Source organism: Microtus pennsylvanicus, chromosome 9 (assembly GCF_037038515.1).
Source record: "Microtus pennsylvanicus isolate mMicPen1 chromosome 9, mMicPen1.hap1, whole genome shotgun sequence".
NCBI classification, from domain to species: Eukaryota; Metazoa; Chordata; class Mammalia; order Rodentia; family Cricetidae; genus Microtus; species Microtus pennsylvanicus.
In genome coordinates, this window is record NC_134587.1 from 68092890 (window position 1) to 68111570 (window position 18681).

The 18681-nt window shown below is 43.7% G+C and overlaps 1 protein-coding gene and 1 long non-coding RNA gene across 3 annotated transcripts; one reads left to right on the forward strand and one right to left on the reverse strand.

Annotated features, from left to right (window-relative positions):
• Window positions 1–521: 521 nt before the first annotated feature.
• On the reverse strand, window positions 522–12573 carry Ido1 (indoleamine 2,3-dioxygenase 1). 2 transcript variants are annotated; one of them, XM_075986370.1, is made up of 10 exons: window positions 12445–12573; window positions 9417–9512; window positions 9181–9300; window positions 6727–6845; window positions 6011–6025; window positions 4620–4719; window positions 3763–3880; window positions 2692–2743; window positions 2145–2287; window positions 522–1146 (listed from the first exon to the last, which is right to left on the reverse strand). In XM_075986370.1, the coding sequence occupies exons 1-10, from the start codon at window positions 12541–12543 to the stop codon at window positions 791–793; spliced, it is 1218 nt and encodes a 405-aa protein (XP_075842485.1). In that variant the 5' UTR covers window positions 12544–12573; the 3' UTR covers window positions 522–790. The 2 variants fall into 2 exon arrangements, with proteins under 2 accessions (XP_075842485.1, XP_075842486.1); XM_075986371.1 differs by lacking the exon at window positions 12445–12573 and adding an exon at window positions 11211–11327.
• On the forward strand, window positions 11419–16961 carry LOC142857680 (uncharacterized). Its single transcript, XR_012911845.1, has 4 exons — window positions 11419–11707; window positions 12261–12361; window positions 14312–14532; window positions 16798–16961. It is a non-coding gene; the product is annotated as an uncharacterized LOC142857680 (long non-coding RNA).
• The last annotated feature ends 1720 nt before the right edge of the window (window positions 16962–18681 follow it).

An 18681-nucleotide genomic window follows, 5' to 3' on the forward strand; every position in this document is an offset into this window, starting at 1 on the left:
AATAGTTCATTGTGGATTGTGGTTCCAAAAGGGATGTGCGGAGGAATTGGGAAGGTGCTACAGCAGGCAAGTGAAGCAGGAAGCTGGCTGCTCACGCACTGAGCCACACGGCAGCAGAGAACGTGAACTGTTTAGAGAAGCCTAAAACCCTTCAGAGTCCACTTCCGGCAGTAAGGCTGTACCTCCTAGAGGCCGTGACTACCCCCAAATTGTGCCACCAAAACAGGGAGCAAGTGTTCAGCTTGCTCGGTGTGAATGCATGGGGGGCATTCATCATCCAAACCATCACAAAAAGTGATCCCATCTCAGTTCATTCATATATATATATTCATTCCAGAGATGTTTGCTAAGACTGGCAAATGGTAGCCGGCAGCCTCAGCTTCCTGTGTAATGAGAATACATTAATAAATAATGACAAGGTGACAATGGACACGTGCAATCGTAACATTTTGAAAGTACAGGACTCAGGAAGTAAAAGTCATTTTGAGGGATCTTGAGTTACAGCTACAAATGACACAAGATTTATTCACTTTACAATAATTTTTATTTACTGGGTTTCATTGTTACACCCCCAATCAGCAATATAATTTATAATATTTCTTAGATCATTTTAAAATATTATTAAATAATTCACTTTTGCTATTCTTCTCCAGGGAGATGTAGAGATGATTTTGAAATCCCTACAGTGCCTTCCTGGTAAATCATTCTGTACTCATCCTCACTGGAGCTGATCTAATGAGCTACGGCAGGGCATATGCAGATCCCTATGCACTGATCAAATGCAACCTTGCTACACTGAAGGGCTGTTCAGAAGAACTTCCTTGGTTGCGTCCTTCACACTCTTCAGAAAACTCATGAGGTCAGTACCCCCAGTCCCTCTGTTTTCTGAGGGTTCCTCTGACTGGGAGCCGCCTCCATGTTGCTTCTTCGAAGGATCAATAATGTATGTTTTTACTATACCGAGATGGAAACTTCTCAGAGAGAGCAGGCCGTTCACACATTCATTATATGCTTTCTGCACGTCTTCATTGCCTCTTGACTTGACAAAGTCACGGACTGAGGGACCTGACTCTAAGGAGCGAAGGAAGTTGTGGTGGGCTGGAGGCATGTACTCTCTCATCTCCTGGAGGAATTCTGCGGGAGATCCTACGGTAAAATGAAGACAGGTGAGGTTGTTGGGGAGAAAGGAGACAGCGGAGTGCAAGGCCAGGCAGGCTGTGTGAGCATTATCTAAAGCCACTGTAGAGGAATTGAAGGACGCCCACCGCAAATGACTTGCTACTTGCTGCTAACATTGACTATTACTCAAGACTCCTATTAGTCCTGAAGACAGAATAAGCAAAACGCTCCTAACAGGATCTTCTGCCTGTGGTTGCTCTGCCTTCCTTCCCTTTTGGCTCTCCTTCTCTCCTCTCCCTTTCCATGACTCCCTCTCTCCTTGCTTTATTTGGTTCCTACTGGACAGGATCTCACTCTGTAGCTCAGAATGGCTTTGAATTTGCAACACTTCTGCTTCAGCATCCTGAGTGCTGGGATTCTAGAGGGGCAGCGTCACACCTGGCTCTTGCCTTCTTGCTTTTCCGTCATACTGGATCCCTGCAAGAGGCTGATGCACAGAAAGGGAATGTACGGTCTGTTCTTAGTGAATCATAACGCCTAACAGAAGATTTCAAGCAATCTTTTTGAACATGTGTCTTAAGTTTCACCTAGCACGGTGCTATCCTCTTCCATGTCTCCTAAGCTTATGAAAACATGACAGTGGGAGGATTTTTCTCTCTCCCTTGAGGACCCTAGAAAGCGTTTAGTAAACGCAGTCAGAGGGTGCAAGCCTCTCACTCTGGGCTGCCAGGCTGCGGGATGTTGCACACCAGGGCAGTATCAGCCCTTTCCTGTCACTGAGGCCCCTGCCTCCCAGCTTCTGCTCACAGATGTGTCTCATTTTCTAGCGTTCGACCCTGGCGATGGCTGTGTGTCAACACTCAGAGAATGATGAACCTGAATTTGAACTTTGGCTCATCTGGGAAAGGGAATGAGAGTCCTGAAGGCACCAGATACATTCCAGAGAGAAGCTGCTGGGGAAGATCGTTAACCTGCATCAAGTCCCGTTAGTAGAAAAGAAAATACATACTATCGTTTCCACCTACCTTTTTCATGCTTTATTCCCAGAAGGATGTCGAGGCACTGAAAGATGCTGCTCTGGCCTGCGCTGCCCCCTGAATACATTTTTGGGGTGTCCCAGACCCCCTCATACAGCAGACCCTCTGGCAGCTTGGGGTTGTTTTTCCAGCTAGACCAAAAAGAGAGGAAAAGTCCTTTGAATTAATTGCCAGATGGAAGATCTTACCCTAGCGGTGATTCTCCCATATACCCTTGGTCACCCATTTTTGTTTATGAAAATAATAGAGATCATAGTTCAGAGAAAGTTTGACACACTTTCTGAGTGGAACGTTACTTCACCCTAGCTCAGATCATTCTCTCTTTTTGCCCTGAATCATTTTCCCACCCCCGTTCCAGGGACTCCCTAGCCAAGAGTCACCAAAAAACACAGCCTGTGCTTCCTAGACAACGTGGATGTGGGTGTGAGCATACGGATCATTATTTCAATCCGAAGAATAGTAGAGGCCAGCAACTGGGATCTGGTCTGGTCTGTACATGAGTGGAGAAAATAAACTCAAACCACAGACTACGTACCCAGACAAATATATGCGCAGAACATTGAAAAACTGGTTTGGATCCACAAAATCTGTGAAAAGATGCAAGTATTTAACCAAGCAGCATGAGCAGTATGCAACCAACTCAACAAACCATAAACAACCATCAGCTTACAGTAGAGGCGTCAGGCAGACCCAGGGCCTCCCGGGCAAGCATTCCTCTCCTCTGTCCTCTCCTGGAGAAACCTACTCATCACTCGCCTGTACCCTGCTAAGGGACCAACGAGCCTCACCTCCAAGACAACGCCATCCAGATGAAACCGTCAGCATTGCCCGGCACCACTCTGTGTGCTTCCCGACCCAGCAGGTGCAATGCTTGCAAAAACAAACCAGGACTGGGCATGCAACTCAGTGGGAGTGTGCTTTCACAGCATCTGTGAGCTCTGGGTACCATCACCAGCAGCACATACACATACTCACAGGCACATACCCCCGCACCACCATGCAGTAGCCCCACTGGTCTTCCTAAAACTTACTAACATTTGATTAGAAGGGCTTTCTCCCTCAACAGACAATCAGCAGCAGCTTCAAACTCACAAACAAAATCCCACTTGTTAAACCAGGCCAGGAAGGCAGATTTCCTGCCGCAAGTACTCCTTTGAACTTGTGGGTTTTATAGGGTTCCTACTTTTTCTACTTTAATTTTGAAGCAGTTCTTTTTTCTGTTACCCCAGAGTGACTCTGCGAAGAAGCAGAGTGAATTCAGACTGGAGTCTGGGTTTTTCCAACACTTAAATTGCCTTTGCGTTCAACAGGTGTCTTCGTGGATTCTAGTGGTGAACACGGAAGTTCCTCTGTGTTAAAAAAGACCCCGCTTTGGAATTCTGGGTTCCTTGTTTACTACTAGTGGCTCAACCTTATCTCTCTGACTTTACATTTCCTTTCCTGAAAAAGGACACAGCGAGATCTTCTCCACAGAAGTGTCCCGAGGCAGGGAGACGGATAGGCACTCCGTAATGGGTACCTTGCATTTCCTTTTCAAAACTCTTTGCTCCAAACACCAGACACATAGGGCTGTGAGCTCAGAATATGCACCGCCGGCGGTACTTACCGCGCATCCTCTGGAAATATGTCTTGGCGTCATCCAGACTCTTAGCTATATCTCTAAATGCCTTTTCCAGTGCTTTCTGGTCTTGATGCTGTACTGCACTGCATACAGTGGGGACTGCCTAAAAAAAAAAAAAGTGTTTAACAATTAAAGGTCTGTAAGCTCTAGTGGCAAACATAGGCACAGGACAAATGGTGTCTAACTCAGTAAATTAAGTTTCCGTTCCGCCTTCTTGTGTGTACTTGAATGCATATGAATTTGTAGACTTCTGCGGGTGCATGTGCGTGTGCTCGCGTGAATGTGGAGGCCAGAGGTTAACGTCCAAGGATTCCTTAGCAGCTGTTCCACTGCATAAGAGACAGGACTGCTCCTTGTCTTGGAGTTCACTAATTAGGCTGACTGGCTTGGTCAGAGAGCTCCAGGGGTCTTCCTATCACCACCTCTGAGCCTCACAAGCACATCCCAACATGCCCAGCTTTTACATGTGGATCCGGGAGACCAGATTCAGGTGACATGCTTACACAGCAAGCATGTCAATCCACTGAGCCATCTCTCCAGGACTCTGGGTTTCTTTTTCCAGTCAGAAAAATTGCGTTCACATCACTGTATGCTAACGACAAATCCCTTTGGAGATTTTTATTTCTCGATGAAATTTCAAATTTGATTCTAAACGCATGGCCCCTAGATTTTATATTTCAGGGAGATGTACAAAACAAAAATATTTCTTCTTTAGCAAAGGATGTATTTCCCTCCAATTTTATGACCAGCGTAAAGTCAGCCATGCTACTGGGATGTAGTTGCTATGTGATTGCTCTGCTTACGTGAAAGGGAAGGAAACGACTAAGGAAGAGCAGACATACTTGGATGGCAGAAGAAGCCGCGATTTCCACCAATAGAGAGACGAGGAAAAAGCCCTTGCCACAGTCTCCACCAGGAAAGGAGAACAGAATGTCCATGTTCCTGAGGAAATGAGTCACGGTTGGCAAAGCATTCAGGGAAATGAACGGCAAATTTGTAGAGCAACATACTTTCCCAACATCTTTATTTCTAAGGTTTTTTTTTATTTCAAAAATAATTGTGCCAGAGTGTTGTATGCTATGTCCTGCTCTCTCTACTCCACCTTTAAGAATCCTAAAGTCAGGTACATTGGGTGCACTACCTAAAGATCATGTGGAATTAAGGCCATGCTCACACTTGGAATTTAACTCCAGAACATGGATTTAGAAACCCCATAGTATGTCTGTTTCCATAAATTGTACAGGCATGCATATTGTCATAAGTATATGCCCAAAGCCTTGAGTTCAAGTTCTAGAAAGCCCTGCCCACTTACCACCCCACCCCCACCCCCGCTGCTCCAACCCCATCACACACAGAGAAGACTGGCTGGATTCTAGTTTTCTTTTCTACTGAAGTTTTGGTATTGTGGCAACTCTGGCTTCGGAATCTGTGTATCTAGGAGTTTTGAAGTGTTTAGATTTCTGGATCCTAGAGCTTGGCCACACCACTGCTTGTCTGCTGTGAGATCCTGCTTTAAAAAGATCTTAACTTAAAGATACTGTTTAAACTCTTGGCCATCACCAATAAAGGCCTATGGGACCATTCATTTTCCCCCCTTTCCCCCAGCTATTATTTATGGTGGTGCAAGCTAGAGGCCTCCTGTTCCAATAATGCATCAAAATGTTTGTGACTCCAAAGACCTTGACCGTCGTCACTATGTCTTAGGCTATAAACACTAGCCCCATCTTCCGGATTCCCCCTTCTGTCTTCTGTTGAGCAGTGCTTATAGCATTTTATCTTTTAATAAATGTATTTCTAACTTCATCTAGGTGAGATTACACTTGTGTCATATGGCTTAGTTTCCCAATTTTTACAAGTTTAGTACATAGATCAAAATCGGCAAGGATTGGGTTAAAAAGCGTAGAGATAGGTTATTAGGTGATATTATTAACTACTTCTAGTCACAAAGGTCATGGGGGTCAAAGGCACATAGATGCATCTACTTTTTGTATCTGCTCATATTAATTTCATGCATGTAGATTTAAAAATAGCAGCTTTGCAAGGATCTGTAGCTACAATATCAAATAGATAGAGTCATATTAAAAGATACAATTAAGGACTGCATTATTTGCCTTTTAAATAATCATTCTAATTACTTTCTTCTTAAATACAATCATGTGAAATATCCCCATAAACCTACACTCACTTGAGATGGCAAGTAATTCTTGGAATAAAATAAGAACCAAATACTTACTCATAGGTCATGGGCCTTAGCAGAGCAGCCACAAAACAATGCGCCAATTGGAAGAGGGAAAGAAAACAGCAAAACCAGGTGAATTTGAATATTGGTTCATCCACTATGATCCAGTAGTGTTGAGACACAGGTTTAATGAAGGAAAAACATATTTTCTATGTTTCTCAAGATCACTTACCAGTGGTTCTCAACTATCCTAATGCTGAGACCCTTTAACACAGTTCCTTATGCTGTGGTGAATCCCAACTATGACATGGAAGTACATGTGTCATGGTGCACATGTAATGATCACAGGACATTTTTGTGGGAGTCAATTCTTTGCTTCCTTTACTTGGGTCCCAGAGATTAAACTTGGACAGCCAAGGCTGTGCAAGTACCTGTGCCTGCTGGGTCACCTTGCTAGACCCCAAATCAATAAGCACTATTTAGAGTGTATTCTCTTGGTGCAGAGGAAGGAACCGAATGAAGAGAAGCTGCCTTTGGGTGGTGACTGTTTGAGGCGTGGCCACAATAGTCACACTGAACATGAAGGCTCTCTGGATTTTCCTGACTGTATCCAGATACCTCTCATGATCATATAACACATTCATAGTTACAGACACCACAGTCTAAGACGCCATAACCAACAACAGAAGCTGTGCCGCCCCAAATTAAGGAATAAATATCCTGAATTAATGGCATGCATTCCAAGCCCTGTTCTGTTCCTAGTTACATACCCATTGGGGTCCTTCTTCTTCCAATTTGCCAGGACGCAGTCTGCATAGGACAGAATCGGAGGCAGCCCCAACTTGTCTGAGAGTTGGCAGTAGGGAACAGCGATATTCCTAGGCAGCACCTGATTGAAACACACTGCTCATCTTTAGCAGCTGAAACACTTTACCTTCTCTTCTCTTCGCACTGTTCAAACTTGTCCCGGAGCGCAGACAGCACTTGGAAGCCAGTGCGTAATTTTCTCTCCCACATCTCATAAGGTAACCCTGGCAATGGTTCGGTGTTCGTGTTTGGGATGCAGATTGTTGCGGGCGTAATTTGGGCACAGGAAGGAAGAAAAGATAAGGAGCCCAAAGGTTTGATTTTCTAATGACCCTGGGTTATTTTCACTCTGTCCTTCACCCATCTGTCCCGTGAGACACCACGTAGGCTAGTGGCAGCAAAAGAAGGAAAATTTAGCTGCCCCTGGATTTCTTGGCTTTGTTAAGGACAAGGGATGTGGCTCATGCGAGAAGCATAAGCAAAGGGCTGTGGACAGACCTCTCTCTCTCTGTCTCTCTCTGTCTCTCTCTCTCTCTCTCTGTCTCTCTGTCTCTCTCTCTCTCTGTGTGTGTATGTGTGTGTATTATATGTTTATTCTGTTTTCAATAAGCTTCTTTATACTTGGCACTGGTGCCAGGCATACTGATGCAGACATGCTTTCCCACAACTTGGAAGGATGATGCAGAATTGAGAGTTCGAGGCCGGCCCAAGGATACAGAATGAGTTCCATATATGCCTGTGCTTACCCGGTCAGACTGTGCCCCATGCACAAAACAACGCAACAACCCGCAAGCTGTGCGGTTAGCATTCCTTTTAACTGGCTAGTTGTGACTGTTAATCTCGATTTTTAACTTGATGCTGATGAGAGCTGAATAGGTTCTTACAGCATGGTAGTCTGGACATCTCTCAGAGGGTGTTTCCGAAGATTAGCTAAGCCAGGAAGATGTGCCCTAACTGTGGGTAGAAGGGTCTTCTAGGCAGCAGCCCCTGGTGGAATATCAGGGGAACATTAGGAAGTCTACGGCACAGAAGTCTCTGCCTCCAGTCTCTGGTCACCATGAGATGGTGCTCCCACCACACAAGGCCAAGTGACTCCAGACTGAAGCCTCTGAAGCTGTGAGCTGAAATAGACACTTTTTCTCTCCTGGAAGGTGCTTTATGAAGTATCATTGGTGAAGGGATCTTCCTTTCCCTATGGGTGAGTAGTGCATCTCCCTTAATTCCCTGGTGTCCAAGCTGAGTAATCCCAGTGGTTTTATTAACTATACAGCTAGCACTGTGTTCTGAACCTGTCTGGCTTAACGTCATTTGATTTAGAACTAGATGCTCCCATACAGTGATTAAAGTAATCACGGTCAGAGTGAGTCATAGCTAGGGTGAACATATGTAACAAAGGGAGAAGGTGAGGGAACAAAAGGCCACCGGGGTGCAGACACTCTAGTGGTATAAAGTCTGTGTCATAACACACAGCCAATGCCACGGTTTGGAGAAATCATGGCTTCAGATTTGCTCAATATACTTGGGGGTGGATCTAACCAAGAGAGCAATATCAAAACCACTGTTTATCAGATAGCACCTACACATGCTGTGAACTCATCATACATGTGAACTAGTCATACATGTGAACTGGTCATATATGTGAACTGGTCATACATGTGAACTAGTCATACACATGAACTAGTCAGCTGCAACTAGTCATACATGTTTTAAACAGAAACTCATTTTCTTAATCAGAGGTTTACAGACACAGGACCAGAGGGAAACAGTGAAGCATTTAGTAAAATAATTTGAGCTGACTTGGGAAAGCAAAGGGAGCGTCCTAACACTTTGCTATTACAGCTAGCTTTGCAGATGAGAAGAAAGGCAGAATCCTGACTTAGATTTTGCTCACTTATTTTTGCTTTGAAACAAACCCCTTCTTTACAATAAGCTGTTGTATAGTTTTATTGCCAGGATTTAAGAGCTGGACAAAGTTGTGATAAATTAAAATGAGCTTCACTTTATCTTTCTGTCATAATTCTGACTTCCCTACTGAGTCTAATAAACATGTTTTGTGGGGTTTGTTGTTGTTGTTTAATGATGCTAAGACCATGATGGTCTCTTCATGCAAACTTCTAAATTGTAGCCCCATGGAACCTAACACGCACAAGGCCCCGGGCTCAACCCTAGCGTCTCACTTGGGAAGCACCAACTCCTTGGCATCACCAATAGTAATGATAATAATATACTTCTAATATTTAACTTTTTGCAACCCTAGGTTTCAAACCTAGGGCTTTCCATATGCCAGGTAGGATCTCTGCCATTGAGTTACCCTCCAAGTTCTCAAAAGTTTTTACACTTAATAAAAGCTGGAACTAATTTTCATGTTAATAAAAAATCCAATATGAGAAATACCCCTTCCAAAAAAATCTCCAAACCTTTCGAACATCACCATCTCCTCGGTTCCACACATATGCCATGGTGATGTACCCCAGAGTCAAATGTGCCAGGCGCTGCAACCTGTGCCCGTTCAGCTCGTCAATGCTGAGTGTTGGCAGCTGAGAACAGATGGAGAAATTTGGCTAACATCAATCCTGGGAATACTGTGGGTTTTAAAACCAAGGTTAAAATGTGAAGAAACTACACAGAAAGACGGTTATATGGGTTTGCAAACCTTCTCAACTTCTTCTCTAAGTTGCCCATTCTCGATCAGTTTAGGAAGACTTCTAGCAATGCGGAGCCAGCCCTCGAACGCAGGGGGCAGTTCCTCCTTGAAAGGAAAACAAGACCAGCTTGTTGCAATTGCTCATGGAGGTCACTTAAAGTAGCACAGGCTCTCCTGTGGATGGTCTAGCTTGCCCGTGGCTCCACTGGTGTCCCCAACAAACACCAGGCAGGTGTTGCCACTGGACCGGTGCACAGGCAGAGGCCCATGCTCCTCTCTTCCATTCACACTTTTCTATACCCAGCTCAAGATTCTCCCCAAACCTTCCTCGTTACTGCATCCTACACCAGTCTCCTCTCCATGAATCCACGGGTGATACCATTTCACACTGCGTCCCTTATTTTCTGATACTTCCTCCTCAGGTATATTCTTTGAATGGAAGGAAAATGAAATGGCATGAAAGTCACCAGTAAGTTAGGCATCGCACTCAGTTCCACTTATATATTACCATATTCCACAATGGCCCAAGAAGTGGTCTCTCGCACATTTAAATATCTATCTGCTATTTGTTTTGTATATAATTTATTTGTAGCTCAAACAAGCATTTCCAATTAGAAGAATCAAAACTGCATTGTGGTTCTAATTTAGCTCTTGCAGGGCCTGGCATTACCGGGCATTTAGGGCCTGATCCATCCTAAGTAGGCAGCAGTCAGGACCCTGTGGCTCTAACTTTTGCAGTCTGAGGTAGGGCAGCAGAACTAGGACAAAGTCTGTGTATGCACATGTGTGTGTATGCATGTGTGTGCATGTCTGTATATGTGTGCATGTGCGTGTGTGCGTGTGTGTGTGTGTGTATGTGTGTGGTGAGAAGACAGCCTTAGGTGTGTCATTCACCTCACTTTTGAGACTGGGCGCCTCTGTCCTGGAGCACACCCTTTAGGTTAGGCTAGGCTGGCTGGCCAATAAGCCCTAGGGACCCATTGGGATTTCAAGAATACACCACCTCAACGGTTTGTTTGTTGTGTTTTGTTCCGTTTTGTCTTAATTTATGTTCTTGTGCATGCATGCCACCGAGTGAACCATCTTCCTAACCTACGAATTCCCGGCACAATTTCCGACAGATTTGTTCCCACCATAAATCTCAGCAACCTCAAATAATTGTTTTCTTTATTTAATCCAGAACGGTCACCTCATCACTTAAAGGAAACGATTGACAGGCACTCACACTCCTCTGAGACACGCTGTGCACGTACTGTGAGGTGGCGGGGGCGGGGGGGGGGGGGGGGGAAGGACCTAGGCTGTCATGAGTAGGAGAAAGCCTGGAAAGTAAAGCCAATGGTGGGGAGGGGCTGCTGTAGGCGTGTTGTCTACTTCCTCCACCACAAGCTATTTTCGCCCCCACCCTCAAATGAAAATGAAATTCAAATGAAGATATCTCCTAAGTCTCGTTTACAATCACTCATCGCAAGTGAGTTCTACAGGCAAAGTCCCCAAAGAACTCGGGAACTCTGAACCACACCCACACGCAGACCTGGTTACTCCTTCCCTGGAAACCTGTAGCTTCCAGCTACACCACAGTTTCTCGCGGGACCCCTTCAGGGGTCGATAGACCCTTTCACAAGCGTTGCCTAAACCTATCGAAAAAAACACAGAGGTTTAACAGTAGCAAAGTAACAGTTATGAAGTAGCAGCGACAATGATTTTAAGGTTGGGAATCGCCACTACATGCGGAACTGTTGAAGGGTTGCAGCATTAGGAAGGTTGAGAACCACTGCGCTAGCCCCTGAGGTGGCCAATACTCACATAGGGACCCGGTACGCGGAGACCTCAGCACTAGGTACGCCAGGGTACCCGAGGATGCAGCCTCCAGGGCATGGGTACCAGGCGTGGTGCCCACAGGCAGGGAGAGCCTGGGGATACGCGCTAGACCTTAGTACCGCCCTCGAGGCAGCAAGCCAGCGAATTGGATGAGAGTTGCGGGATGCTCCTCCTGAGCTCGCTGGGCGCACACACCAGAAAGCCCCAGACGGGGAAAGCTGGAACAGGCTCGCGGCCACCCTTAACTCTGCAAGGTTCCAAATTCTTCGCTAACCAGGGAACTGCTTTGGTTTTCCATATCTTATCTCAGTCTCTAACCCACTGACCCCAAGACGCGTACCTTCCTGGCTCCGGGCTCTTCCTGGCTGGGTCCCACCCAGTGTCACTCAAGCTCAAACCGCAGCAGCTTACTCCGGTTCTTAGCGGGACTAGGTGAGCAACGGCCACCTCTATAGGACTATATTGCCTCCATCCTATTATCCGTAAGTTCTCATAAATTGCTGGTGATAAACTGATATGCGTGGCATTCTTTACAATTCAGTTTAGTGACATGGTTTCTGTTTGTTCAGTAAGTTCTTGGGTTTGTTAATTTGAGATGGCCTGACCCCGAATTTGAGGCAATTCTCCTGCCTCTGCTTCCTGGGTGCTGGTTTTGTGCACCACCGTACCTGCTTGAGATGCGTGGTGTTTTAAGATGAGTATCCCCTCCACTCCCCGACTCCACACACATTGCACTTCGAGGCTAAAACTTGCGCAAAAGCACAGTCAATGCAGTTTAGACCCTCATTTGAATTATGCAAACGACAAGCATTATTAATACCAAATAAAAGTTACTTGACATGTCATCCCGTTTATCGAAATTAGTGAGGAACACAGACTTTATACATTTGATATAATTCAAAAGAGGGAAATTCCCGCGACTCGGGCCATTTGACTGTTGCCTTTGAAAAGGTGGTTGTTAGAAACCCACTTCCCTCTGCAAGCGCTGTTGCCTTATAAAGCTAAAAGACTTCTCTCCTCCCATTTCCACCTTAGGAGAGTAAGGAGCACACACGAATGAGTTTGGAAGAACAGACCATGAAGAGCAAGGAGGCTCGCTTATTTGTACCCTAGCTCCGGCATTCGTTCAGGAGAAGGTGAGGCATAGTTGCTTATTCAGACATTCGTCTGTCAAGATAAATAATGAGGCTAAAGCAGAGTTTTCACTTATATCTCTTACCAGTGGATGTGGCAGAGCAAAGCCCACAACTTCGTTTATGTGGTATTCTTCAAGGGTCCTCTTAGAACCTTCCATAGGAGATGTTTCACTGTGTGCCATTGCTGTCTACTTCACTGAACCCTCTTGGCCACTGAAGGGACTGAAGGAAGCTTGTCTTTATAAATGTTAGGACAATCCCCACAGCTGATACGCAGGCAGGGCAGGGCCGGGAGAAGTGGCTTCCCCTTGGGACAGTTTCATTTTCTATTTTATGTATTTGCAATTCGGTAAACAATAAAATCACAAAGCATCTCTATTCATCATATGAAGAAACTAAACATTTGTATTCCTTATCAGATTTATTCCTCAAGGACATTAACAGTTGGCTATGTGATATCCCTGGGTTTCCAGTACACAGTATGGTGACTGAGTACATACAGAGGCCGCAGCCTTGGAAATACCTCCACCCCATCAGGGACTTAGGTAGTCACTGCTACCCCCGTAGGGGAATTGGGAGTTCAAGCCACAATGGCACAACTAAAATGAAAGGAAACCTGGAGACAGGTAGGTGACCAGGAGGGAGCGTTTGACTTTAGAGAACCTTTCCAAATTTGAGTCTAAAATAAAGAATATCATGACAGCTATGGTCCTAACTACCACAGTTATCTGTTATTGGCTTTTATATAAGCTCCCATAGGTCTTTAAAAATGTCAGTGTCAAGTCTCAGTAGCCCTGAAAGCCAACCTGGGAGACAAAGGTTAGCCAGCCTCTTCAGAGCTGCAGAGAGCAGGAGCATTTGATGGCCTGAGCAGATCCGCACACAGACCTCCCTTCTGGGTATCTTACCTTGATGTCTTTCTGTGCCAAGCCTAGTGGAGGGCAGTCTCCTTCACATGGCTAGTGAGTCATTTCATTTGCCAACAGCTCTGCACATCTGGGGATTTTTCTCATAAGTTCAAAACTAAAGCAGAGGTTCAAATAATGGAAAATGTTTCCCATAATACAAAACCGAGAACTCTGTGTGATAAAGGCTTACAGACTACACCCAAGCTTAAGTCCACTTTGATGCAATGGTTTTTTGATTTGTGTTTTTTATTTTTATTTTATTTTTAATTTTTAAGGCAGGACCTCAGTCTGTAGAGTCATTGCTTGTTCTTGTGAAATACTGAACCAAAAGAAGAAACCGCGTTGTCCTTTTTGATGATCAGGAAAAAAAAAAGCAAAACCTTGTACAGTACATTAAAGACAATGGAGGCTTATCATGCAGGCCATCAGATGCTCTAGGAAATGAGTTAATGAGCTGTGGCTCTGGAACATTCTAGAACAGTCTGACATCGTTATCGTGTGATGGCTTTTCTCTGAACAGATGGCTTTTACAAGAATATGTTCTCATTAAAAAAAAAGAGTCAGGAAAATCGAAACCAAAAATAACACAGCAAAGAGAATACAATGGTGGTGTAAACTAAATGCTTCATGAGGGTGGTTCATTTGGAACCATGGTCAGGGTGGGGTCATGAAGTCATATTATATCTTCAAGGTAGGACACAAAGTAAGGCTTTTGACATGGAGTCCTATCATTTCTACCAGAAAGAAAGATTCTAATACAGTATTGACAATTGGAACATGTATTAGTCTAAACCCAGAACAAAGTTCTAGAAATTCTGGCTTGGAAAAAGAAAAATATCTCAGGAGTAGTTCTAAAGGGCCACGGCTGGTGAAGTGTCTTTCTTACCCTGCTTGCCCAGGTGCCTCCACCCCATCTTTGACGTCACGCAATGCTTATGATGACATGCGTGCCCATGACGTCACACACGCCTGTGATGTCGCACGCATGCCTATGACGTCACACACTTATTTGCTCGCTTCTCTTTTGTGTCACATCCTCCAGGTGCTGCCCATTTCGTACATCTGAACTGTATTGTACCGATCCCGTCTTCTTGATTTCCATGTCCTCGGCTGTTTGCCTTGACTCCTCGTCCCCCTGCTGAGAGCTGCTGATGTCTGATTTCTGGAGAGCACCACAATTCCATGCTCTCCCACAGACTCTCTTCTTCCTCTTGAGGTTCTCCCCAGAGAGGTTGGGAACCTTGGCTCTATAGCTTCCTGCAGGTGAGTCATGTATGACTCTGCCTTCCTTATTAATGTCACCCGTTTGATAACTTGGGTGTTTCTCCATCGCTATTGTATTTTCTGTTTAGACCTTTAGCTATACAATTCATTTCCAGTTTCTTTATCAACACCCCCATGGGAAAATCCCATTGTCTAGTGCACTGTGGCTGTCACTGACACCAGATACAAAGACCTAAAAGGGAATCCGCTGGGCTTGGCAGCACATACTCAGAACTCAGGCTAGATTATGAAGAGTACATCAAGAGTTCAAAGACAGATGGTGCTATATAATAAGGCAATTAGCTAACTAATAAATCAAAATAAAAAATCTGTGGGAAAAGTTATCCAAGGTTATGCAAGACTAAACTTATTCCTTCTTAATACACGAGGCTCTGAAATACATCCTGCTTCCTTCCTAGCATTGTTATTATCCTTAAAATATGTTTATTTTTTAAATAAAGTGATTCTAAGTTTAAAAAAAACAGAATAATCTAGGATACATCTGCAAGAAGAATTTAAAATAATTGAAACACCAAAATCTGCTGATATTCTAATATTTGAAAGATTATTTGGCACAACATTTTTGGTACAAGTTTATAGCAGGCCAATTCTTCCCCATGAAAATTTAGTCTCAGGGCCGGGCGGTGGTGGCGCACGCCTTTAATCTCAGCACTCAGGAGGCAGAGGCAGGCGGATCTCTGTGAGTTCGAGACCAGCCTGGTCTACAAGAGCTAGTTCCAGGACAGGCTCCAAAACCACAGAGAAACCCTGTCTCAAAAAAAAAAAATTAGTGTCAGGGATTTTCTAAAAACTTTATTGGAAGCAAGAAATTTGACCTTCATAGATGTCTAATTGGGAAATTTTCTGGATATTCCTGGAAGGGGATTCTTGTGGTTCAGCAGTTTCTGTTCCTTTAGTTGCCTTCACAAAACACAATTCACTACTCCTTAAGAAAAACACCACCTTAGAGCTCAGAGCACCTGTGCCCTTCTGGTAGTGGTCGGACAGATGCTAACATAGCCTCACACAGGATGCAAGACTGAAAAACAGAAGACGACAGGAAGAGACGTGGGACTAAGTGAGAAAATAGATTGTAAACTGATTTGTTTAACATTAAGAAATAGAGGGCAAGGCTGGGAAGTCCTTTATATAGCAAATATGAATAACAGCAAGATGAGTATTATAGTTATTCTCAGTTATGGCATAACTGAGAATTCATGAACTTGCAGATCTGTTGGAAGAAAAATACAGGTAAAGATACATAGAAAAATATGGTTACAGGATGTACGTATTTATCAATGTGCACACACAGAATCCCTATGAGATGTTAGGTGTGCTGAGGAAATCTCACATAGGTATTATCTTGGTCTTACTCGAAAGAACAGAGAGGCAGTATTTAAAGAATTGGGGGCAGAGAATCTGTAACCTTGAAAGACACAAAGTCTCACGTACGTGCAGAGTATGTACTTCACAGAGATTAATGGCAAACGCAGCCAATCATATTAACGCTGCTCAAAATCAAAACCAAAACCCATTTACAGATTATTCTAGATAAACCAAAGACCTTTAAATGATCAACAATGTAACTGACAGCTGAATAAAAAATGATTGAATTCTGTTGGCAATGAACGTGATATCGTAAAAGACCTCATGGTCAAGAGTAAGTCCAATAAAACAAGAAAGGATGACTCTAGAACGCAAATAAAATGAGACTACTATAAAGCAGAGTAGATGTTGATTACCAGCAAGCCTGCACTTAAGACAGGATTTGTGACTATTCAGAGAGAAAACAGTCCAGGAGAAGATGCAGAGATATGACTAAATGAATGCCTATAAAACAATGAAAGCCAAACTTGGTGATGCATGCCCTTAATCCCAGCATTCAGGAAGCAGAGACAGGTGAACTGCTGTAGGTTGGAGGCCAGCCTGATCTGCATAGTGAGTCCCTAACACACACACACACACACACACACACACACACGAAAAAAACTATTGCAGCAATAGTAGTACTCAGATTTACTTAGATACATGGTGGATAGGCATATGTGTAAAGTGAATTTAAATATATATCAACAATTCATATCTCATAAGTGTGAAGAGGACTAAAAATAAATGTTAAAAGATTCTTACATGCTCTGGAAATAGATGAAAACCAATTCATGAAAATATATAGAGGTTTGTTTTAACCTCCAGACTTAGCATTCTGTGTGTGCTTGTGTGTGTGTGTGCTTGTGCATTCATGCCTGCCTGTATTTAAATTTTAAGCATCAAACCAGTAGAATGGGAAACACTTGTTTGTAAACAAACATCAACACAAGAGAAGACATTTACAAAGAAGAAAGGAGAGACAATGAAGGCAATGAATCGTCCACTGCTGTATAAACTGTGCAAGGAAAAAAATGTTTAAAAGTATGATTTCGGATTGAGCTAAAAAATAATATTAAATCCTATGTCTCTGTCTGTGTGTGGGTATAAGTCCGAAGAGGCCAGAAGAGGGTGTCAGATTGGAGCTGGAGTTACAGGCCGCTGTGAGCGCTCAGTATGAATGCTGGGAACCTAGCCTGGTTCTTCCACAGAGCACTATGAACTTTTAACCACTGAGCCTTCTCTCCAGCCCTGAATGGTTTAATATATAGAAACAGCATATACATTATATATTAAACGTGATACAATTATATATTATATGTAATATAATTGTATATTATATACAATATATAACAATAATGTGCATATATTACTGCCATATATACACATATTGTTATATATCATTGTATATATGTCATATAGTATATATTATATAACAATAACATTGTATATCGTATGTCATATATACATGATGTATTAATATAACCATTATATAAATATATTGTTTAACATATAAAAATCTGAAATATAACAAAAGAAGGAATATAAGAAAAGTTAAAGATATGCATCAAGCATGAAGGCATACACAATGGGCAAGCATCCTCAAACGCAGGGAACAGCGGCTGTTACGTGAATATTAGATTAGGTTACATGTTGAGAATTTAGCTTGGCAGTAGAGTGCTTACCTCTATGCATCTACAAAGCTTGCTGAGTCTCATTAGTGTTGTGTGCTGGTGCTGTATGTATTTAGGACGGGGTAAACCAGCCGGAGCTCATCCCGGGGAAAACAGTCTCTCTTCCTCAGCAGCCTTCCTTTGACTGCCTGTAGCTCTTCATCCAGGGGAGGGGCCATAGGACCCCCAATCCATGCTGGTGTGTTAATGGAGTAGTCTTGTGGGGCAACCACATTGCTGACCGTTCCTCGGTGTTGTTCCCAGAAGACACTGTCTCACAGCGGCTCGCTCAGTCCTCTGGCTCTTGTAATTTTTCTGCCAGCTTTCCCACTAATATTCTCTGAGCCTTAGGTACAGGGGTTGTGCAACGGACACCTGCAGAGGCTGACCTTGACCAAGATAACCCCTTACAGCCCTCTGCAGAGGCTGACCTTGACCCAGATAACCCCTCCTGGTGTGCCCGGAGGCTTGGTTCCTACATGATTCTAGATTCTGTCCATTTGGCAGTTGACATTAACCATCGTGGGGAGTGAGCATGGAAACAAAGGTCATTTTTGGCCAAACACCTGGTATCCCCTGAGGCTTCTACCATGCAGCTCAGGAACTGGATGTGGGAACTGCACTGGTGGGTCACAATCTTGCTGGCCAGCAGTTTAGAGGAAGGATATTTTACTCCTAACTTGTTAGGATATTAGTTAGATCTGAACTGTATTAGATTTTAGCAGTTCAAAAGATTTTGTGACCATGTGAGCAACATAATTTTTCCTTCCAATATTTCCCCTTCAAAAAAATTAATTAACCCAAGTACGACTGGGGATGTTTATAATTCTAACGCTTGGGAGACTGAGGCAGGAGGGCAGCAAATTTAAGTAAAAATAAACATGCTAAACATGTTCATTCATTTTTTTCACTCATTTTTTCCTTAGTTCATTCATTGAATCAGAAAGCCCAGTAATTATTCTGAATTGTCTGTGAACTTGAGGGATCAGGCTGCTCACAGGTATTTAACACAAATGGGGCACAGGTCATGGGGCACAGGTCACCATTGCTGGTCACAAATATGTCTTACATTGCCCACAAATCAACTGTGATCAGTGGAGAAATTACATGG